This window comes from Ceratotherium simum, chromosome 16 (assembly GCF_057802395.1).
Source record: "Ceratotherium simum simum isolate JZ-2026a chromosome 16, ASM5780239v1, whole genome shotgun sequence".
NCBI lineage: Eukaryota > Metazoa > Chordata > Mammalia > Perissodactyla > Rhinocerotidae > Ceratotherium > Ceratotherium simum.
Genome location: NC_141915.1, coordinates 3,443,799 through 3,462,352, shown reverse-complemented (window position 1 = coordinate 3,462,352; position 18,554 = coordinate 3,443,799). Strand labels below are relative to the sequence as shown.

General features: G+C 47.9%; 1 protein-coding gene across 3 annotated transcripts in view; it reads right to left on the bottom strand.

Moving 5' to 3' along the window:
* Positions 1-18,554, bottom strand: part of SLC47A2 (solute carrier family 47 member 2) — a 24,809-nt gene extending 6,255 nt beyond the window's left edge. Inside the window, exons 1-13 of one of the 3 annotated variants that reach the window (XM_004433032.3) lie at positions 18,423-18,554; positions 17,124-17,225; positions 16,777-16,845; positions 15,853-16,001; positions 15,107-15,149; positions 12,421-12,465; positions 12,071-12,168; positions 10,966-11,063; positions 9,783-9,896; positions 8,911-8,978; positions 7,837-7,945; positions 6,901-6,976; positions 6,399-6,468 (exon numbers count right to left, since the gene is read on the bottom strand). In XM_004433032.3, coding sequence (XP_004433089.1) covers positions 6,399-6,468; positions 6,901-6,976; positions 7,837-7,945; positions 8,911-8,978; positions 9,783-9,896; positions 10,966-11,063; positions 12,071-12,168; positions 12,421-12,465; positions 15,107-15,149; positions 15,853-16,001; positions 16,777-16,845; positions 17,124-17,225; positions 18,423-18,545 — 1,164 coding nt within the window. In that variant the 5' untranslated portion in view covers positions 18,546-18,554. Of the gene's footprint in view, positions 1-6,398; positions 6,469-6,900; positions 6,977-7,836; positions 7,946-8,910; positions 8,979-9,782; positions 9,897-10,965; positions 11,064-12,070; positions 12,280-12,420; positions 12,466-15,106; positions 15,150-15,852; positions 16,002-16,776; positions 16,846-17,123; positions 17,226-18,422 lie in introns of all 3 variants that reach the window. The other 2 variants (XM_087440402.1, XM_087440403.1) reach the window with 2 other exon arrangements.

Here is an 18,554-nt window from a genome sequence, read left to right as displayed (position 1 = left end):
GTGAATAGACCTGTAACAAGTAAATAAATTGAACTAATTTAAAATCTGACAAAAGCCCAGACCCAGATGGCTTCACTGGTGAATTCTATCAAATATTTAAAGAAGAAATAATGCCAATCCTTTACAAACTCTTTCAGAAAGTATGGGAGGAGAGAACACTTTCAAATTCATTCTATGAGGCCAATGTTACCCTAGTACCAAAGTCAGATCAAACTATCACAAGGAAAAGTAAAAATTACAAATATTCCTCATGAATGTAGATACAAAATCTTTAACAAAATATTAGCGAACCAAATTCAGCAATATATAGAAAAGATATACACCATGATCAGAAGGGGTTTATCCCAGGAATGCAAAGTATAACATCTGAAAATCAATGAATGTAATTATACCATATTAATAGAATAAAGGACAAAAATCACGTAATTACCTCATTAGATGCAGAAAAAGCATTCTACAAAATCCAACACCTATTCATGAGTGAATATTTCATCAAACTAGGAGTAGAAGGGCCTTTCCTCAACCTGATAAAGGGCATTTATAAAAATCTTACAGATAACATATTTAATGCTGAAAGACTGAATACTTTCCCCTAAAGTTGGGACAAGGCATAGATGTATGCTCTTTCCACTTCTGTTCAACATTGTACTGGAGGTTCTAGCCAGATGAAAGGGAGAAGTAAAACTCTTTATTCACAGATGACAGGACCCTATATGTAGAAAATCTTAAGGAATCCACACCCAGAAAAACTATTAAAATGAGCTTAACAAGGTCACAGGATAAAAGATCAATAAACAAAGATCAATTATATTCGTAAAAACTAGCAATGAACAGTCTAAAAATGAAAATAAGAAAACAGTTCCATTCACAATAGCATCAAAAAGAACAAAATATTTCGGGATAAATTTAACAAAATAAGTGCGAGATTTGTCCATCGAAGGCTACAAAATATTGCTGAGATAAATTAAAGAAGATCGAAATAATTGGAGAGAGATTTTGTGTCCATGGATTGGAGGTCTCAATATTGTTAAGATGATGATTCTCCCCAAATTGCTCTCTAGATTCAACACAATTCCTTTCAAAATCCCAGCAGGCTTTTTGATAGAAATTAATAAACTGATTCTAAAATACATATGGAAATGCAAAGAATCTAGAAGACCCAAAGCAACTTTGGAAAAAAAAAAGAGAACAAAGTTGGAAGATTCATACTAACTGATTTCGAAACTCACTATAAAATAGCTACAGTAATTAAGACAATGTAGTATTGGCATAGAGTAGGCATATAAATTGATGGAACAGAATTGTGAATCCAGAAATAAAGCACTAAATTTATGATCAATTGATTTTTTACAGAGGTGCCAAGAAAATTCACTGAGGAGAAGATAGCCTTTCACACACCAACAAATGGTGCTGGCAAAAAAAAAAAATTAACTTAGGCCCTTACCTCATACCATACATAAAAATTAATTCAAGATGAATCATAAACCTTAGCGTAAAAGCTAAAACTATAAAACTTCTAGAAGAAAACATAGGCGAAAATCTTTATGACCTTAGGTTAGGCAAAGAGTTCTTATATATGACAGCAAAAGCATGAACCATAACAGAAAAGAAATTGAGAAATTGGACTACATTAAAAGTGCAAATTTTTGCAGCTCAAAAGATACCAATAAGAAAATGAAAGATAAGCCACAGGCTGGGCTTGCAAATCATATACCTGATAAAGGACTTGTATGTAGAACATATAAAGAATTCTTACAACTCAGCAACAAGAAGACAAGTGTTAGGGGTTGAATTGTGTCTTCCAAAAAGATGTTGAAGTCCCAACCCCCAGTACCTGTGAATGTGACTTTAATTGGAAATAGAGTCTTTGCAGAGGATCAAGTTGAGATGAGATCATTAGGGTGGGCCCTAACCAATATGACTGGTGTCCTTATAAAAAGGGGAAATCTGCACACATAGATATGCACAGAGGGAGGATGATGTGAAGAGACACAAGGAGAAGATGGCTATCTATGAGCTAAGGAGCTCCTGAGGCTGCCAGAAGCTAGGACAGAAGCCTGGGACAGATCTTTCCCTGGTGCCTTTAGAGGAAGACTGGTCCTGCCAACACCTTAATTTAGGACTTCTGGTCTCCAGAACTGTGAGACAATAAATTTCTGTTATTTTAAGCCACTCAGTTTTTGATACTTGTTACAGCAGCCCTAGCAAGCTAATACAACAAGCAACTCAATTTTTCAAATGAGCAAAAGACTAGAATGGACATTTCACTGAAGACACACAAATGGATAATAAGCACACAAAAAGGGGCTCAACATTAGTCACTAGTCATTAGAGAAATGCATATTAAAACCACAATGAGATACGAGTACAGACACACTGAGATGGCTGTAATAAAAATGAGAAACAATCCCAGAGAGTTATTTTGTGGATATTGACAAACTGATTCTAAAGTTTATGTGGAAAGGCAAAAGACCCCAAATAGCCAACACAATATTGAAGGAGAACAATGTGGGAGGACTGACACTACCCAACTTCAAGACAACAGTAAAGCTACAGTAGTCAAGCCAGTGTGGTATTGATGAAAGAAAAGACACAGAGATCAGTGGAATGGAATACAGAGCTTGGATATAAACCCACACAAATAGTCAACTGATCTTTGACAAAGGAGCAAAGGCATTTCAATGGAGAAAGAAGAGTTTCTTTTCTAGAAATGGTGCTGGAACAATGGGACATCCATATGCAAAAAAAAATAAATCTAGACATAGATCTTACACCTTTCACAAAAAGTAAAATGGATCATATACCTAAATGCAAAATGGTAAAACTGCCAGAAGATATTATAGGAGAAAATCTAAATGACCTTGGGTTTGGTGATGACTTTTTAGATGTGATACCAAAAACACAATCCATGAAAGAAAAAAATTGATAATTTGGACTTCATTAAAATTAAAAACATCTGCTCTGTGAAAGACACTGTTAAAAAAATGAAAAGACAAGCCACAGACTGGGAGAAAATCTTTGCAAAACACATATCTGATAAAGGAGTGGTATCCAAAATATACAAAAATTCTTAAATAAGAGAATAAGAAAACAAACCAATTTTAAAATGGGCAAAAGACACCTCACCAAAGAAGGTAAACTGACGGCAAATAAGCAATATGAAAGACACTCCACATTATATGTCCTCAGGGAAGTGCAAATTAAAACAACAATGAGGGCCCGCCCCGTGGCTTAGCAGTTAAGTGCCCACGCTCCGCTGCTGGCGGCCCGGGTTCGGATCCTGGGCGTGCACCGACGCACCGCTTCTCCGGCCACGCTGAGGCCACGTCCCACATACAGCAACTAGAAGGACGTGCAGCTATGACATACAACTATCTACTGGGGCTTTGGGGGAAAAAAATAAATAAATAAAATTATCTAAAAAAAAAACAATGAGATACCACCATACCGACTATTAGAAAGGCTAAAATCCAAAACACTGACGACACCAAATGCTGGTGAGAATGTGGAGCAACAGGAACTCTCATTCACTGCTGATGGGAATGCAGAATGGTGCACCCACTTTGGAAAATAGCTGGGCACTTTCTTACAAAGCTAAACATAGTATCACCATACTATTCGACAATCATGCTACCAGGTATTTACAGAAAGAGTTGAAAACTATGTCCACACAAAAACCTGCACAAGAATGTTTATAGCTTTATTCGTAATTGCCAAAACTTGGAAGCAACCAAGATATCCTTTAACAGATGAATGGACAAACTGTGATATATCTAGATTTAGCACTCTTGACAAAGGAGCGAAGGCAATTCAATGGAGAAAGGATAGTTTTTCTCTAGAAATGGTGCTGGGACAACTGGACATCCACATGCAAAAAAATAAATCTAGACATAGATCTTACACCTTTCACAAAAAGTAAAATGGATCATATACCTTAGTGCTAAAAAGAAATGAGCTACCAAGCCATGAAAAGACATGGAGGAACCTTAAATGCATATTACTAAGTGAAAGAAACCAATCTGAAAAGTCTATATTGTATAATTCCATCTATAAGATATCTGGGGAAGGCAAAACTATATAGAGACAATAAAAAGATCAGTGATTTCCAGGGGTTAGAGGATGGGGGATACTGGGAGAAGGGAAGAAATGAATAGGTGGCACTCAGAGGATTTTTATGGCAGTGAAATTATTCGTATGATACTATAATGGTGGATATGAGTCACAATACATTTCTCAAAACGCATAGAATGTACAACACCAAGAGTGAACCCTAATGTGAAGTATGGTCTTTAGTTAATAATGTATCAATATTCTCTCATCAATTTAGCAAATATACTTACTAATACAAGATGTAAATAATAGGGGAAACTGAGAGGAGGGAGGGGGTTTATGGGAACTCTCTGTATTTTCTGCTCAATTTTTCTGTAAACCTAAACTGCTCTTAAAAATAAAATCTTTTTGTTTAAAGACAATACCAAGCATTGGCAAGCAAGTAGAGAAACTGGAATCCTCATACACTGCTGGTGGGAATGTAAAATGGTACAGCCACTTTGGAAAACAGTTTGGCAGTTTCTTAAAAACTTAAACATAAACTTATCATTTGACCCAACAATTCAACAACTAGGAGTCTACCAAGAGAAATGAAAACATATACCCACACAAAGAATCGTATGTGAATGTTCCCAGCAGGCTTAACATAACAGCCCAAACCAGAAACAACCCAAATGTACATCAGCTCGTGAATGGATAAACAAAATGGATTGTATCCACACTATGGACTATTATTTGGCCATAAAAAGGAATGGAGTCCTGTAAAATGCTACAATATGGATGAACCTCAAAAACATTATGCTAAGTGAGATAAGCCAGTAACAAAAGACTACATATCGTATGATTCCGTTTCTATGAAATGTTCAGAAAAGGCAAAGTCAACAAAGACAGAAAGCAAATCACTGGGTGGCCTGGGGCTGGTCATGGGAGCAGGGATTGACTGCAAAAGAGGCTCCAGGAAATTCTGGGGGTGATGGAAATATTCTAAAACCGGATTGCAGTGATGGTGGCACAACTCTAAATTTATTCAAAATAATTGAATTATGCACTTAAAATGGGTGAATTTTATGGTATGTAAATGATAACTCAATAAAAGTGTAAAAAATACAAAATAAAAATGGGAAACATAAATTAAGAATAATATAAATATTGCCAGGAGGAAAGATGATAGAATGCAGAACACAAGCTAGAAGACCCCTTACAATCACGAGCTGTGTGTTTGCTTCCAAGTCCTTGACAGAGAAGGGCTGCCCACTGGAGGGGCGGCATGCTTAATTCAGTGAGAAATGCAAAGCTGTTCCCAACCTTTAATTGCAAGAATTGCTCAGTTGTGGCCTCACCTCACAGCTAGAGAAAAGATATGAATAGTGTCCTTAACAATATCCTATGACAAAAGCAATAATAGATTCCATAAGATAGTTTCTTTTACTGTTCCCTGACAAAAGCTGTGGATGTGATGACAAAATGCAGTCCAGAGAAAGCTGCTCTGCTGAGGCTAAGAACCTGTGTTCCAAGTATGTTGCTATCTGAATGCCCGGGTGGATTCAAAGGCAAATCCTAGAATATGCAGTGAACTGGAGAGAGTGCACTGAGTCTTTTGGAGAAATCCTCCATAAATATAATTTCTCTCAATGGGTTATTTTTTTTTTATAAGAGTTGATGATATTTATCATACAGGTGTTTTTCCCCAGGCCAGGCACAGCCCAGAGTGCAAGTGTTCCAAGCCGCTGGCTAGCACACACTCCTCTGCAGAGCTGTTAGATTTTACGCTAGGGATGCTTTCCTGAAGAGCTCACATAAGTCAAGATGTAAAGTAGAAGACACAGGATTTCAAATTCTGCTTTTAAAACAACTTCAGTGCCTTTTTTTATGTCATGCTTTTAAAAATTCACGTAATTCCAATCTGCACTAAATGGGACCTGTCCTTTAGTAATCAAAGGAGCAGAAAACTCTGTATTCTGAGTTGACTCACTTCTCAGAAATGTCTCTTTGCTTTGGCAACCGGGTGGGTTTGCTGTTGAGTCCCTGACCGGTTGAGAGCATGGGTCAGTGCCCAGGACCCCAGATCCTGAGGAATAAGGAAGGAAAAGATTTGTGAGTTTACACTGGGGCAATTTTTCAGTGTTTTGCTAATCTGCATTCATCCTTTGCATTGTTGGAATTGCAGAAGAGAAGGAGAGTCATTGCTTTGAATAATAATAGAACTAATATGAGCAAATACATTGGGCACTAACTAAACAGTTAGCCCTTTACATGTATTTATGAGTTAATCCTCACAGCCCTATGAGGCCTCAGGGAGGGCTCATGGATATGGGAGGAGTCAGACTACAGATCAGCACAGTACTCACACAGATGGCCTCAAATAGATGAAAGACGATATAAATCGGCAAGACCTCGTTCACCAGGGCAATGACTTCTCTGCAGAGGAGACAGGAAAGAACGTTCATTTGGAGCACTAAGACATGACTATTCTTGGAGACGCACTCATATTCCTCTATTCCGCCTCATCCCCCAAATTTTTGGATAGAGGTAGTTACCCACGCAAGTGCAACAGACACTCCTAGCCCTGAGTTTCTATATATCTACAGGCCGCATCTTAAACCCTAGAAGAGCCCCACAATTTTGAACTGCCCTTCGATTAGCATCTTGTCTATTGAAAAGCAAGTGGTGGAGGCCACGGCCCAAGTGGACAAGCACAGATGCTGGCTTCCTCCCGGCAAGAGCAGAGTCGGGGCTAGTCCTGCTCTCTTTGGATCCAGCACCAAGCCAGGCACATGGCAAGTCTCTGAGGACCATCTGCGAACCACTCTGACATTGCCCAGAAGTGACTGAAGAAAACTGATTACCTACTCATCATTGGTAAAAATACGCCCCAATTTATTTTTCACGATGCTCAACAGGGTGCCCACAACCAGCCAGGTGCCAACTGGAAGAGAGAAAAGGAACGGCATTTGACTGACCCCAACCCGTGGAGGAGCTAGCTCAAGTCAGTGTAAGTCAGCCCAGCCGTCCACACCCAGGATCTTGAAGTCCCCTGCATTAGAGTCATTCACTGGGACTAAGGCAGTCTTTTGCAGTCCCGTAGGAAGGACGACATATAAAATGCCTTTCCTCCTGTGGTTCTCAAAGTGGGGTTCCTGGACCAGCAGCATCAGCATCATCTGGTAACTTGTTAGAAATGCAGATTCTTAGACCCACTATCTCCAACGTACTGAATCAAAAACTCTGCTGGGTGAGGCCCAGCAATCTGAGCTTTGATGTAGCCCTCCAGGGGATTTCAAAGCGGTCTGAAGCCTGAGAGCCACTGCTCTCCACAGAGAGCTGATGTGAATCTCAGAAAGCAGAGGCATGATGGAGGACACAAGGCTGGTTCCTTCTGAGGGGCAGGATGGGCAAGTGCCAAGCTCCTGGGGATGCTGCAAGGGCAGGCCTGCAGAAGGACACTGGGTGGCTGAAGGAAGAAGCCTGGGGAGGAAGGGCCTTCACAGGGTCATATTAAGGTGAGTGCTGGAAACTGACAAGCTGTCTTCAGGAGAGCCCAAGGACCCCGCAGCAGGGAAGGAGTGAGGAAGGAGCACAGCAGGCAAGAGAGATGTTTGCTGCTCAGGGGCGGCCGTCAACTTGTCAGCAGGGGCTGCTCTGGGCCAGATGACAGGAAGAGCGGGTTTGGAAGGTAAATGCCTCGGCTCCCAAGGCCAGCCCTGACTCCAACGTGCCAGGCCCTCCCCTGGGCTATGCCTTGACTTTATAACTTCCCAAGTTCGCCCAGGAGAGGACTCTGCCCACCTGTGCAGAGAACACCTGAGATGGCCGATCGCTTAGCTTGCATGGTATCTGCAGCTCCCAGGGCCGTCCCCACTCGGACACAGACTGCCATGCCGAGTCCCATGGGAATCTGGGGTCAGAGATAAGAAGGTGCGGTCAGTGGAGCCATCCTCCTGCTCCTGGGATTGGGTGGGTCCAGAGCGAGGAAGAGGCCTGGGCTAGAGGTGGAGCAGCCCTCCAGCTTTGGCCAAGAGGCAGGAGAGCAGGCAGGCAGGATGGATCCCAGGGGGCGGCGTGAGGAGACAGGGCACACATGGCTGCTGATGACAGGCAGTAAAATCTCAGGTTGGGAGATGGGGTGAAGGTACCCCAACTGAGCTAGCCAATCCACCCCCACCTGCTCCAAACATCGCAGGCAGATTGGCCTTGTGGCCAAAATCAGTGTGCTGCCAAAAACTCATGAGTAAATGCATTTTAAAGAGATGAATGTGGTCTTAAGTATGCCAGAAAAGCTCCCTGTAAGAAAAAACAAAAATTCTGTGGAAACCATTTGTAAAAATAAGAATCACCTTATAAATTGGTTTTGTAAATATAGATTTTGGTGAATCCCTTGCTTAAAGCTGGGGTCACAGACTGCTTGTCCCAGGAGGCTGGCAGGTGTGTACGTGAGTGACAGGGAACAACTCATGTCTCTGTGGGGAGAGGAGAGGAAACGCCCCCACAGCGTCTGCTGTCACCCAGTGCTCACCTGAGTGTGCAGGAATGCAGGCACTGCTAAATGGAATGTCCCATTTTTCAAGAAAATCCAAATTGTGATGTGAAATCTCCCAATTTTAAATGGTGCTAATTAGTTCAAAAAAATTCTAACATCATGTAAGTTCAATATTACCCTTGGTAGAGCGGCTGTGGGCTACTTGTGTGTGAGTCTGGCGGGGTCTGGACCTGATGGGCATGGGAGGTCTGGGAGGGTCCCTCAGGAGACAGAGATGGCCTTTGGGGTGACAGCCAGCCCCTCCTCCTATGACACCCCCAGGCCATTCGGGGAGCTGGCCTGGGCTGGGGGTTGTGGCGAAGGTGCCCCCGGAGGAGCCTCACCATGTAGACTACAGTGGCCACCTCGTAGATCACGGCCTGGGCAGAGAGGTCCAGCACGCTGAGCAGGCCTGTGGGAGAGGCACACAGTGAGCGCCCGGCCCTAGGGCCAGCTAACAGACCCTGGGCTGACAGACGCCCCTCTGCTTTGGAGGCCAAGGTGGATATGACTTCAAAGGGCAGATGTGCAACAAAAAATGTTCCCACTTGGCCGTGGCCTTCAGCCTTCCAGGAAAATCCTGCCCAGTTGTTATGGAACTTCCTGAAGGCTGTTCCCCTGTATGGTTTGTCTTTCAAGACAAACTCCTCTGTGTATGTGGCATGTGGCATGGTGAGGAAGGGAAAAAACTGGACCAGGGCCAGGAAACTGAGTTCAAGTCTCAGCCCTGCCAGTGTGTGACTGCATGACTCTGGACAGTCTCTCTTGTTCCTGGGGCTCGGTTTTCTCCTCTGTAAATGGGGGCAGGGGGTGGACTAGAAGGTCTCTTGGGCCTTTCCAGTCCTGGCCTTCTGATCCTCAGGCCGTTTGGACTCTGTGCTGAGTGCCCTGATGAGCACACATTGCGCCAGGTGAGAGCCCCACACCTGCCAAGCCTGCCCATGCTCATGCCCCAGGTCATTCAGTTTCTCACTCCGTCCTTGACTGGGCGACCTCCCCTGCAGTGCCCACTCAGTGCCAGGCCCATGCTGGGCAGTGCTGGGATCCCAACACGAAAGGCCCAGGTCTGCCTTCTGGGAGCTCACAGTCTGGTGGGGAGACTGGCAACCAACAGATCCAGCCTGGGCGGGGCTGGTGAACTACCCATCCCCGGGAGGGGGCTTCTGAGCTGGGTGAGCCACCCACACAGTTCCCTACTCCACACTCTTCCACGTACCCATGAGGAAGCTCCCGATCTCGTAGGTCCACCACTCGGTACATATCATGAGCATGCTGGGGATGGCAAGAGAGAGGAAGGGGCCCCAGTCCTGCAGGCACTGGCTGGACCAGCCTAGGAACAGAAGCCCAGAGAGCTGAGCAGCAGCCCACCCTGCATGTCCACCCACTGCTGGGAGCCCCTGACAGGCTTTGGCTCTGCCCACTCCCAGGCTCAGCTCAGCAGCTCCGCGTACTTTGCACAAGACGTACCAGCTGGTCCAGCGCTGGCGGGTGGGAGGAGGATGCAGGGACAGGGCACCAGCTCACCTGACCAGCGCCACAGGGCAGCTTGGGATGGGAGCCTCGGCCACAGGTAGGGTCCCCCACTGGCCCACTCAGGGTCTTGGGCCGCTAACCCTGCCCTTTCTGGGCTCCATTTCCCTATCTGAAAATTTCAGTCCTTATCTTTGCCCTCCTCCCTGAAAGGGTTGTGGGAGGATGGCGTGAGATCAAAGATGCCAAAAGGATTCGTAAGGTAGATAGGGCTGTGCAGATTTGCAGAGGCCGTGCAGGACGCCTCCACCCCGGAACGAGGCTCCAGGGCCTGGAGAGCTCTTTCCGAAATGACTGGAAGAGGAGCCCACAGTCTACAGAGTTAGGTTTCAGGAGGCAGAAAAGCTCGAACCGAGGTCTGGGAGTAAACAGGCGCAGGTTCAAGTCCAGGCCCCTCCATGTACAACCTCTGGCATTTGGGGCAAATTACTTAACCCATCTCTGTCTCAATATCCTCCACTAAATAAAATGGGGATAATAAGGTGTTGTGAAGTTTAATTGAGGTCAGGAATGTCAGGCACTGGGCCCCCTGCTGACACCAGGGCTTTTATCTGTGTTATTACTCTAATCACCATCCTGAGATCAGGAAGCCCAGAGCATCCAGAAAGCTCCCTGGGCCTGTCCCCAGCAGGGCTCCGCACCGTGACACACTGGATGGGGGGATCCCGGCCAGGACTTTGGGATGGGGGTGCTGAGGGATGGAGCACAGGGGAGGGAGGCCCTGAAGGGAAATGGAGGGAGGCCTGAGACAGGGCTCCACCAACAGGGCTCAAACTGGGCCCTCTGCCTGCCAAATGAACGCCCTGAGCCTATGCTGGGGGCCTGCCCACTGCTTGCCTGCTCAGCCCCCAAAGCCAGGGCCTCCGCACCTGCCCACGTCTCCAGGTGCAGCTTCTTCAGCACAATGTAGAGAAAGAGGAAGGTGGTCTGCACGAACTGGGAGATGGTGTTGGCGTAAGCAGAGCCCCTGGGAAAGAGGGAGAGCAGGGCTGGAGCTGATGACTGACTCTGGCCCTGGGGAACAGGGAGCGGCTCCCCTGCTGAAGCCAGCATAGGGAGGAAGGGTGAGACAGGAACCAGCCTAAGAGACAGGGCCACGTGCAAGGCCCCTGGCCTAACAAGATAAGGCCCCTAACCAATCAGCAAGCTAGGGGAATCAGATAGAGACCCCCAAGATCCACATTCCGCAGTTTCAGAACTTTCCTGGGCTTACGCATGCACCCTGGCACCCAGGAGTCCACTGAAGGTGACCCTAGCCCCATTACCACAGTAAAAATCACACCCAGGGGTGGAGAGCTAGCATGCTAATGATACATGCGTCACATGTAGTAGCATGCTACACGACAGCGCAGGCGCAAGCACAACCCCACCTCTACCTGCCGTGACAAGGCCCCTCCCCAGCCTTTGCCTAATAAAAGCCTCACAATCCCCCTCCCTAACAAGCTGTCACCTGCCCCTTTCCTTTCTGCACCAGCTCCCTTGTGCCTCTCTTATGCACAAGCTAATAAACTTTTACTTTCCTACTCCCGTTTGTTGTCTCTCTTGATTTCCATCCTGGGGGACAACAAGAACCCAGGTGCCGGTAACAAGGGGGCACACGTATGGCTTGGCCAGCACTGCTATCCTGGGATCAGCCTCACCCAGGAGCCAGGGGTGCCCCTGGCACCACTACTACAGTGTCCTGGGGGCCTCCCTGCCAGGTCCCCACTCTCAGCCTCTCCTGGTGGGCTGGGGCAGGGGTGAGGAGTGGCTCCTCTCCCTATCTCCTTGGTGGGGAATCCCCCAGAACCCAGGGCACCAACAGGCCCCCCCAATTCCCCAGGACCCCCACTTCTGGACGGCACAGGCAGCCTCCACAGTCCTTGTCATGGGTGAGGAAAGGATGGTGACTGGCCTGCCCTGGTCAGGGGTGGGGTGCTTGGTGGGCAGTGCTTCCCAACTGGGCCCCTGAAGCCCACCAGCCCTGGTGCTCACCTGATGCCCAGGCTCAGCAGGGAAACCAGGATGTAGTTGGCCAAGCAGTTGACGCAGTTGCCCACAACTCCACTGAGGACTTGGGGCCAGATGATCCCCTGAAACAAACAAAAACTGGCCTTGCTAAGGGGCGGGCAGGACCGAGGGGATGTGGATAAGCCCAGGCACGGCTGGGGGTTGGAGAGATGCTGGGGACACACAGCTCCTCGCTGGTGCCTGTGCCAGAGGTCAGGACACGTCTCAGCAGGTGCACAGATGGTGCAGAGGGGAAAAGCCCCAGGCACCCCTTCCCACTGGGACAAGGCAGTGTCCTGGGGGAGGGCGCCACCCCTCTAGCCAGGGACCTGTACCTGATTTTGCAAATATTTTGCCAGCAGGCCATAAAGAAAAGTCACCTGTATAAAATAAAACACACACACACACACACAAATCAACAACAACTACAAAAAAAACACCAGATGAACATTAACAGGTATTTCTTAGATACCTGCGTTTGGGGCAATTACTTCGCCAAAGCATGTCTGGGACCCCGCAGGTGGGGTGAAGCCTGTAGCCACCTGATGCGTGCCCTGGGCCTGCCCAAGGAGGAGAGGGCCCTCAGCCTCCCGCTCTGCCACAGAGGGAGATAAGAAGGCAGGAGGGGCTTGTTGGCTCTCCCAGCCCTGGCCACCAGAGACCAGAATCTGGAGGGAGTGGCCTTGGACTGAGGGACTGGTGGGAACTGAACCGTGCTGGCCACCAGCAGCCTCTGCCAAGTGGGTTCAAGACCCCACAGGGGTGGCGGGCCCTTCGCTGTTTGTGGAGGACAGAGGGGCAGGCGTGTCAGTGTCTGTGTCGGCGGCACTGCCCCTGCTCTTCTGTCCTCTATCAAAGCCTGGACCAGGGCCTGCGCCTTCCTGCCCCATCCCTCCCCTTAGCCCTCTACTTCTCTTCAGGATAACACAGTGATTAAGAGCATGGAGCTGGAACTCCACTGCTGAGTTCAAATGCTGGCTCTGCCTCTTATGAGCTGTGTGATCTTAGGCAAGTTAGTTAACTTCACTGTGTCTCAGTTTCCTCATCTACAATGGGGATAATAGTGTGTGTGTATATAGTAATGTGTGTATACTTAATATTTACGTATATATGCAAAGTTAATATTGTAAAGTGCTTATACAACAGTATTTGGCAAACTTAAGCATTCCAAGTGTCGGGTAAGTATTATTAGTCATTATTATTATCGTTATTTGATGGGTAGTTAAATTTTGCAGCAGCATTTTCTGGGAGGGACTTGCTCTCTTTGACAAAGGAGTTGCCACAGTGATGACTTTATCGGATGTTTTTCCCTGACCCACCCTGAGAGCCCTGTTTGACAAAGTACTGTCACCTTGGTCTGAAGGTCCAAGGATGGTTTCCAGGGAGACTTGGAGGAGAACGACAGCCTTTTCAAGTGGTTTCCATGATACGGAAGAAATCTGGAGCTGGCCAGGCTCCAAGAGGTCATGGCACTGGTCTTCTGGACAGGGGGTGTGGCTGGGGTACACCCTGCCAGGCCGGGGCATGCTTTAAGGCACCCTGCACACACCATGACCCATCACTTCCCAGCTCCCTCCTTAAGAACTTCACCCCCTGGTGCCATGGAGGATGAAGGGTTGCTGCAGTTCCAGAGACCAGAAGAGGAACTCTGGGTGGCAAGGCCATCCTCAATACATGCTGCCAGGTACTGACATGTGTCACAAACCTTCAACATATCCAATAGTGTAGCAGTGAGTTCCAAGCAGACATACAGACCACCGGTCAGTTTAGAAATCTCAGACACTGACCTGAGTAGATACACTGCATATTTAGTATTTAATAAATTAATGGAGAAAGGAGAGAATATTCAACAGTAATATCTTAGGAAAATTTTGTTAGATGGATTAAAGTCTTAAATGTAAAAACAGAAACCATAAAAGGATTCAAAGGAAATATGGCAAATGTTTAGATAATCTTGCAATGGGTTAAGTGTTTTTAGTCTCATCAAAGACAGACATAATAAAGGATAAGATTTATGGATCTGTTACGTATACATTAAAAATTCAAAAAAATTAAAAGGCGAGTGACCAACCAAAAAATGTTTCTGACATGTATGACAAAGGGTTAAGATATTTTTTAACACAAGTTAAATAATTAGAAAAAGATTAACCCACTAAAATAAGTGAAGAGTATGAACAATTCACAGAAGAAAAACAAATGATCAATATATACATGAAAAAATGTTCAACTTCATTAGCAATAAAATGCATGTTAAAACAACTTATTTCTCATTGGAAAAAAATGTTTCATAATAATACTCTGCCTGATGAGAGTGTTGCTAGTAGGGGTAGAATTGGTATGAATTGGTATCAAAAGCCATTGACAGAGCAACTCCAATTCCAAGACACCTTAAGGAAATCATTACAAATGTTCACAAAGATTTTTCTATAAGAATGTTTCTCACAATCTTCTTTATAATAATAACTATTGGAAACAACCTAAGTACCCAACAAATAGGGATTGCGTAATAAATTATGGCACTATGGGATACTACATAGCCTTTGAAATGGATGTTGTAGAAAGCTATTTAATCGTATTGAGAGACTAATGACATATTTGAAAAGGAAAAAGCAGGTTCTAATACAAGATACATTGGCCCCATTTCAAGCTATACATGTATATGTGTGTTTGAACACACACACCCATGTATAGAAATAATCCTGGAAAGAGATATTAACCTATGCTTTCTCTGGGTGGTAGGATTATAGGTGATTTGAAATTTTCCTTACCCGTGCTTTCCACAATTTCTCCAATAAAGGGTTTTCTAATCCGAAAAAAAAATTATGTTACTTCTTAAAAGTTCAACCTGCCCTGACTGGAATGGGAAATTTTCTCCTGCCCCTTCAGCCATCCTCATGGCACAGGGAGAAGTCACTGCCGGCTCATGGGCCTCCCCAGCAGACAGGGGGGAAAGATCAAAAGCCAGAACTTAGGGGCGTGTAAGGCCAGCCCCCTCCGAGCTCGGCAGACAGTGGCACTTACCGGAAGTGCTGGGATGAAAATCAGCACATACTCGTGGGTCAGCCTGCAAGAGAACCAGAGACGCCAGAGCTGACCAGGCCCTGCCCTCCAAGACTGGGGGCTGGCAGCTGCCCAGGGACATCCGGGCACCTCAGGTTTGAGGAGAGGCTTTCCCAGCCCCCACAGATCTCGGCCAAGACAAGTGACAGTCGGGATGCTGCTCCCCCATGCTGGGAAGGTACCCGGAGGAGGGGCCCGGACCAACCACGGGGCCTTGTGACCAGGGAACTTAGATTCAGAGTAACGTGTGGTTTGTAAGGGGAGGAAAAAAAGGTTATATCTTACCAAGAAATAACCAAATGAAGTGCACATAATATAAAAGAAGCAAGGTATTCCCATGAGGGGACATTTCTAAAATTAATAATAAACTGTGTTGTTCAACAGAAATTGGTTTAGTCCTCTTTCTCCTTTTTGGAACATGGGGTAGTGCACACTTCATTTCTTCAAAAGCATCTGTGAAGCTCCAATTATGTGCTGAGACACAAATGCAAATAACACGCAAATCCCTTATTTTCTCCTTTCCTCCTAGATTAAAGCTGGCCATTTGTCTGCCCCACATGGTTACAGCTGGAGAGAGAGGATCCCAAAACCAAACCGTGGAACCATCCCCAGAGGAGCTACACTTGTGACCCAGAGAAGCATGGGGTCTGGGGGGTGGGCTTTCTCAGGGGTTCCCTCCCAGCTTCCCAGCAGGAGCCAAGCAGTACCTGGACACCACCGGGTCCTGCCCGAAGAGCAGCAGGATCTGCTGGGTGTTGAGGAAGAGCGCCCAGCAGGGGAAGCAGCAGAGAAGCAGCAGCAGCGTGCCCCTCTGCAGGATGACCCCCACGTGCTTCTTGTTGGGGCTGCCAAAGCTCTGCAAAACAGCCCCAGCCTGGGTCAGGCCACCCATGCCTCAGCACTCCCTCTGGCCCATGGGTGAGCCCGGCCAACGTGTCCACCCGCTGATGGTGCGAGCTGCGAGATGGACCCAGCACACAGGCACTGGTCAGCTCTTCAGGAGCGAATCCAGCCCCTCGATTACAGCCTGGGGTGGCTGCCTCTGCAGGGCTCGGCCCACTCACAGAATTCTAGAGTGCTGTGGACTGAGCCTCAGCCCTGTGCCAGGCACTGCCAGGCCTCTGTCCACCCACGGTCCTCATTCTTCCAAAGCACCACACAAGGAAGGCGTCATTCCCCCGCGTAACAGCTAAGGCAAGGTAGGCTCCAAGAGCGCTCGCCAAGGCTCCCTGCTGGTAAGTGGCAGCCAGGCCAGCACCCAGGTCCCCAGGCCCGCTGCGAGCCCAGAACGCCCCAGGGGGAGCTGAACCCCACTGGGCTGTGGGCCCCTGAGGGCAAGAGGGTCCCATCTGTGCCCCCTCAGCATTTGACACACAAGGTCAGGGAACTGTCTCCACCCTTTTCCTTCCACGGCTTTCTTGCCTGTCTACACAGATTCTTTCAAAGGAGAGGGTCCTGACAGCACACGGTCCTTGGGGGTGGGCCGGGGGCAGCTGCTCCTGGGGCCTGTCTGAGGAGCTCACAGATCCAGCGGGCACTGAGGGACCTTTGGTGAGCTCCCACCCCCCTCTGTTTCTGCAGCAGCTGAGAAGTCGGCTCTGCCCCTGCTCAGCTCCAGGAGGTCCACCTACCTGGGACATTAAGGTGTCACACGCCGTGGACAAGCCGAATCCTACGGAAACCCCGCAGACATTGATAAACTGGCCGCACCCAGGAGAAAACACAGGGCTTGTCAGGCAAGGCCTGAGGAGGGGACCCTGCATCCTAGGGGGGTTTCCCAACAAGGCTCTGATGTGCAGCTGAGCCCAAGTCCCCTCTCTGGGCCGGGCCCCGCCTGCACAGCCTGTGTGTCATTGGGCGAGGCCCTCGGGTCCCGGCTGTGAAAGCAGCTGTCAGCCGTCGTGCTCTGTGTCTTCTCCCTGGAAGCCCGGGGGAAGCCTGGGAGGGAACCTCCCTGCACAGGCCTGGCTGTACTCACGGCCACCGAGAGGGTCACTGACGCCAACTCCGCCTTGCCCAGGTGCCCGCAGAACACAGAGCTCACGATGTAGATCATGAAGGTGAGCAGCTGGAAGAGGAACTGGAGGCCAGCGGCCAGGGTCAAGGGCCCTGCTCAGCCCTTCCGACCCCACAGCTTCCGCCCCGCACAGCCCGGCCCTGGAGTCAGGCCTCTCCGGGTCCTGAGGGCCTCACACCAGGACCAGCAAAAAACACTCAGCCACTGGGCACATCGCCCTCACCAGGGGAAGCGAGCCTTGTGGCCGGGGCTGACACAGCAGCCAGGGTTGGAAGTCAGGAGACCTGAGTCCTGTCCCATTCTGCCGTCAGCAGCTGCGTTAACCTCCAGGCTGCAGTTTCCCTGTCTAAAAGTGCGAGAATGCACGAGAAGCAACTAGCACAGGGCCTGGAGTGTAGAGAGCTTTATGCAAAAATTTGGTGCTGCTACTGATGTTATTATAATCATTTGGTCAGGCCACATGCAAACAAAAAAGGAGTGCAATAAAATACACCAAAATCTTAGTAACAGTTATGTCCAGGTGGTGGGATGACATTAATTTCTTTCTTCTTTATAACCTTTCGTTTTGTCTGAAATTTTTATAGGGAGCACATATTGATTAGTCTTTATGGTCAGAAAAAAACGTATCTGGGCCGGCCCCGTGGCTTGGTGGTTAAGTGCGCGCGCTCTGATGCTGGTGGCCCGGGTTCGGATCCCGGGCGCGCACCGAGGCACCACTTCTCCGTCCATCCTGAGGCCGAGTCCCACATACAGCAACTAGAAGGATGTGCAGCTATGACATACAACTATCTACTGGGGCTTTGGGGGGAAAAAATAAATAAATAAAATCTTTAAAAAAAAAAAAAAAAAAAAAAAAACGTATCTAAGGTTATTTTCCTGTTGGAAATAAAAGGGGCAGGGGGCCCCTTCTTTCCCCCAGCAAATGCCCGGTAGGCGAGACCTACACCCTCCTACATCAATGGATCTCACTTGTCATTGGGGGTCTTTCAACCCAGGCTCCCAGTGAGTTTCTGAAGAACAACACATCCACCCCTTGTGAGTGGGGGCTGCCTGCTGCTGAGGAGGTCTGGCCCCACTGCCACCCTGGGACAGCCATCCTGCTGTCACCTGCTCTGGGCAGTAGTCCCTAGTGCAGCCTGGACATGGTCACCACGGGCATTTTCTGGGGAAGGGTGTGAGCAGCCCCTGGCACACCTCCGTGCTGTGCCTAGACAGCATCTGGCCACCAGCCTCGCTGGCCCCCCAACCCCACCTTCTTACCAGGGGTCCAGAAAGGACAAGGAGCATCCACGCCTCGGCCCCAAAGCCGATAGGGACCAGCCTGCAGAGGATAGGGCAGCGGCCCCCTCGGCCCGGGGGGACTGTGTCCTGGAGGCTGTCCATCCCAAGCCT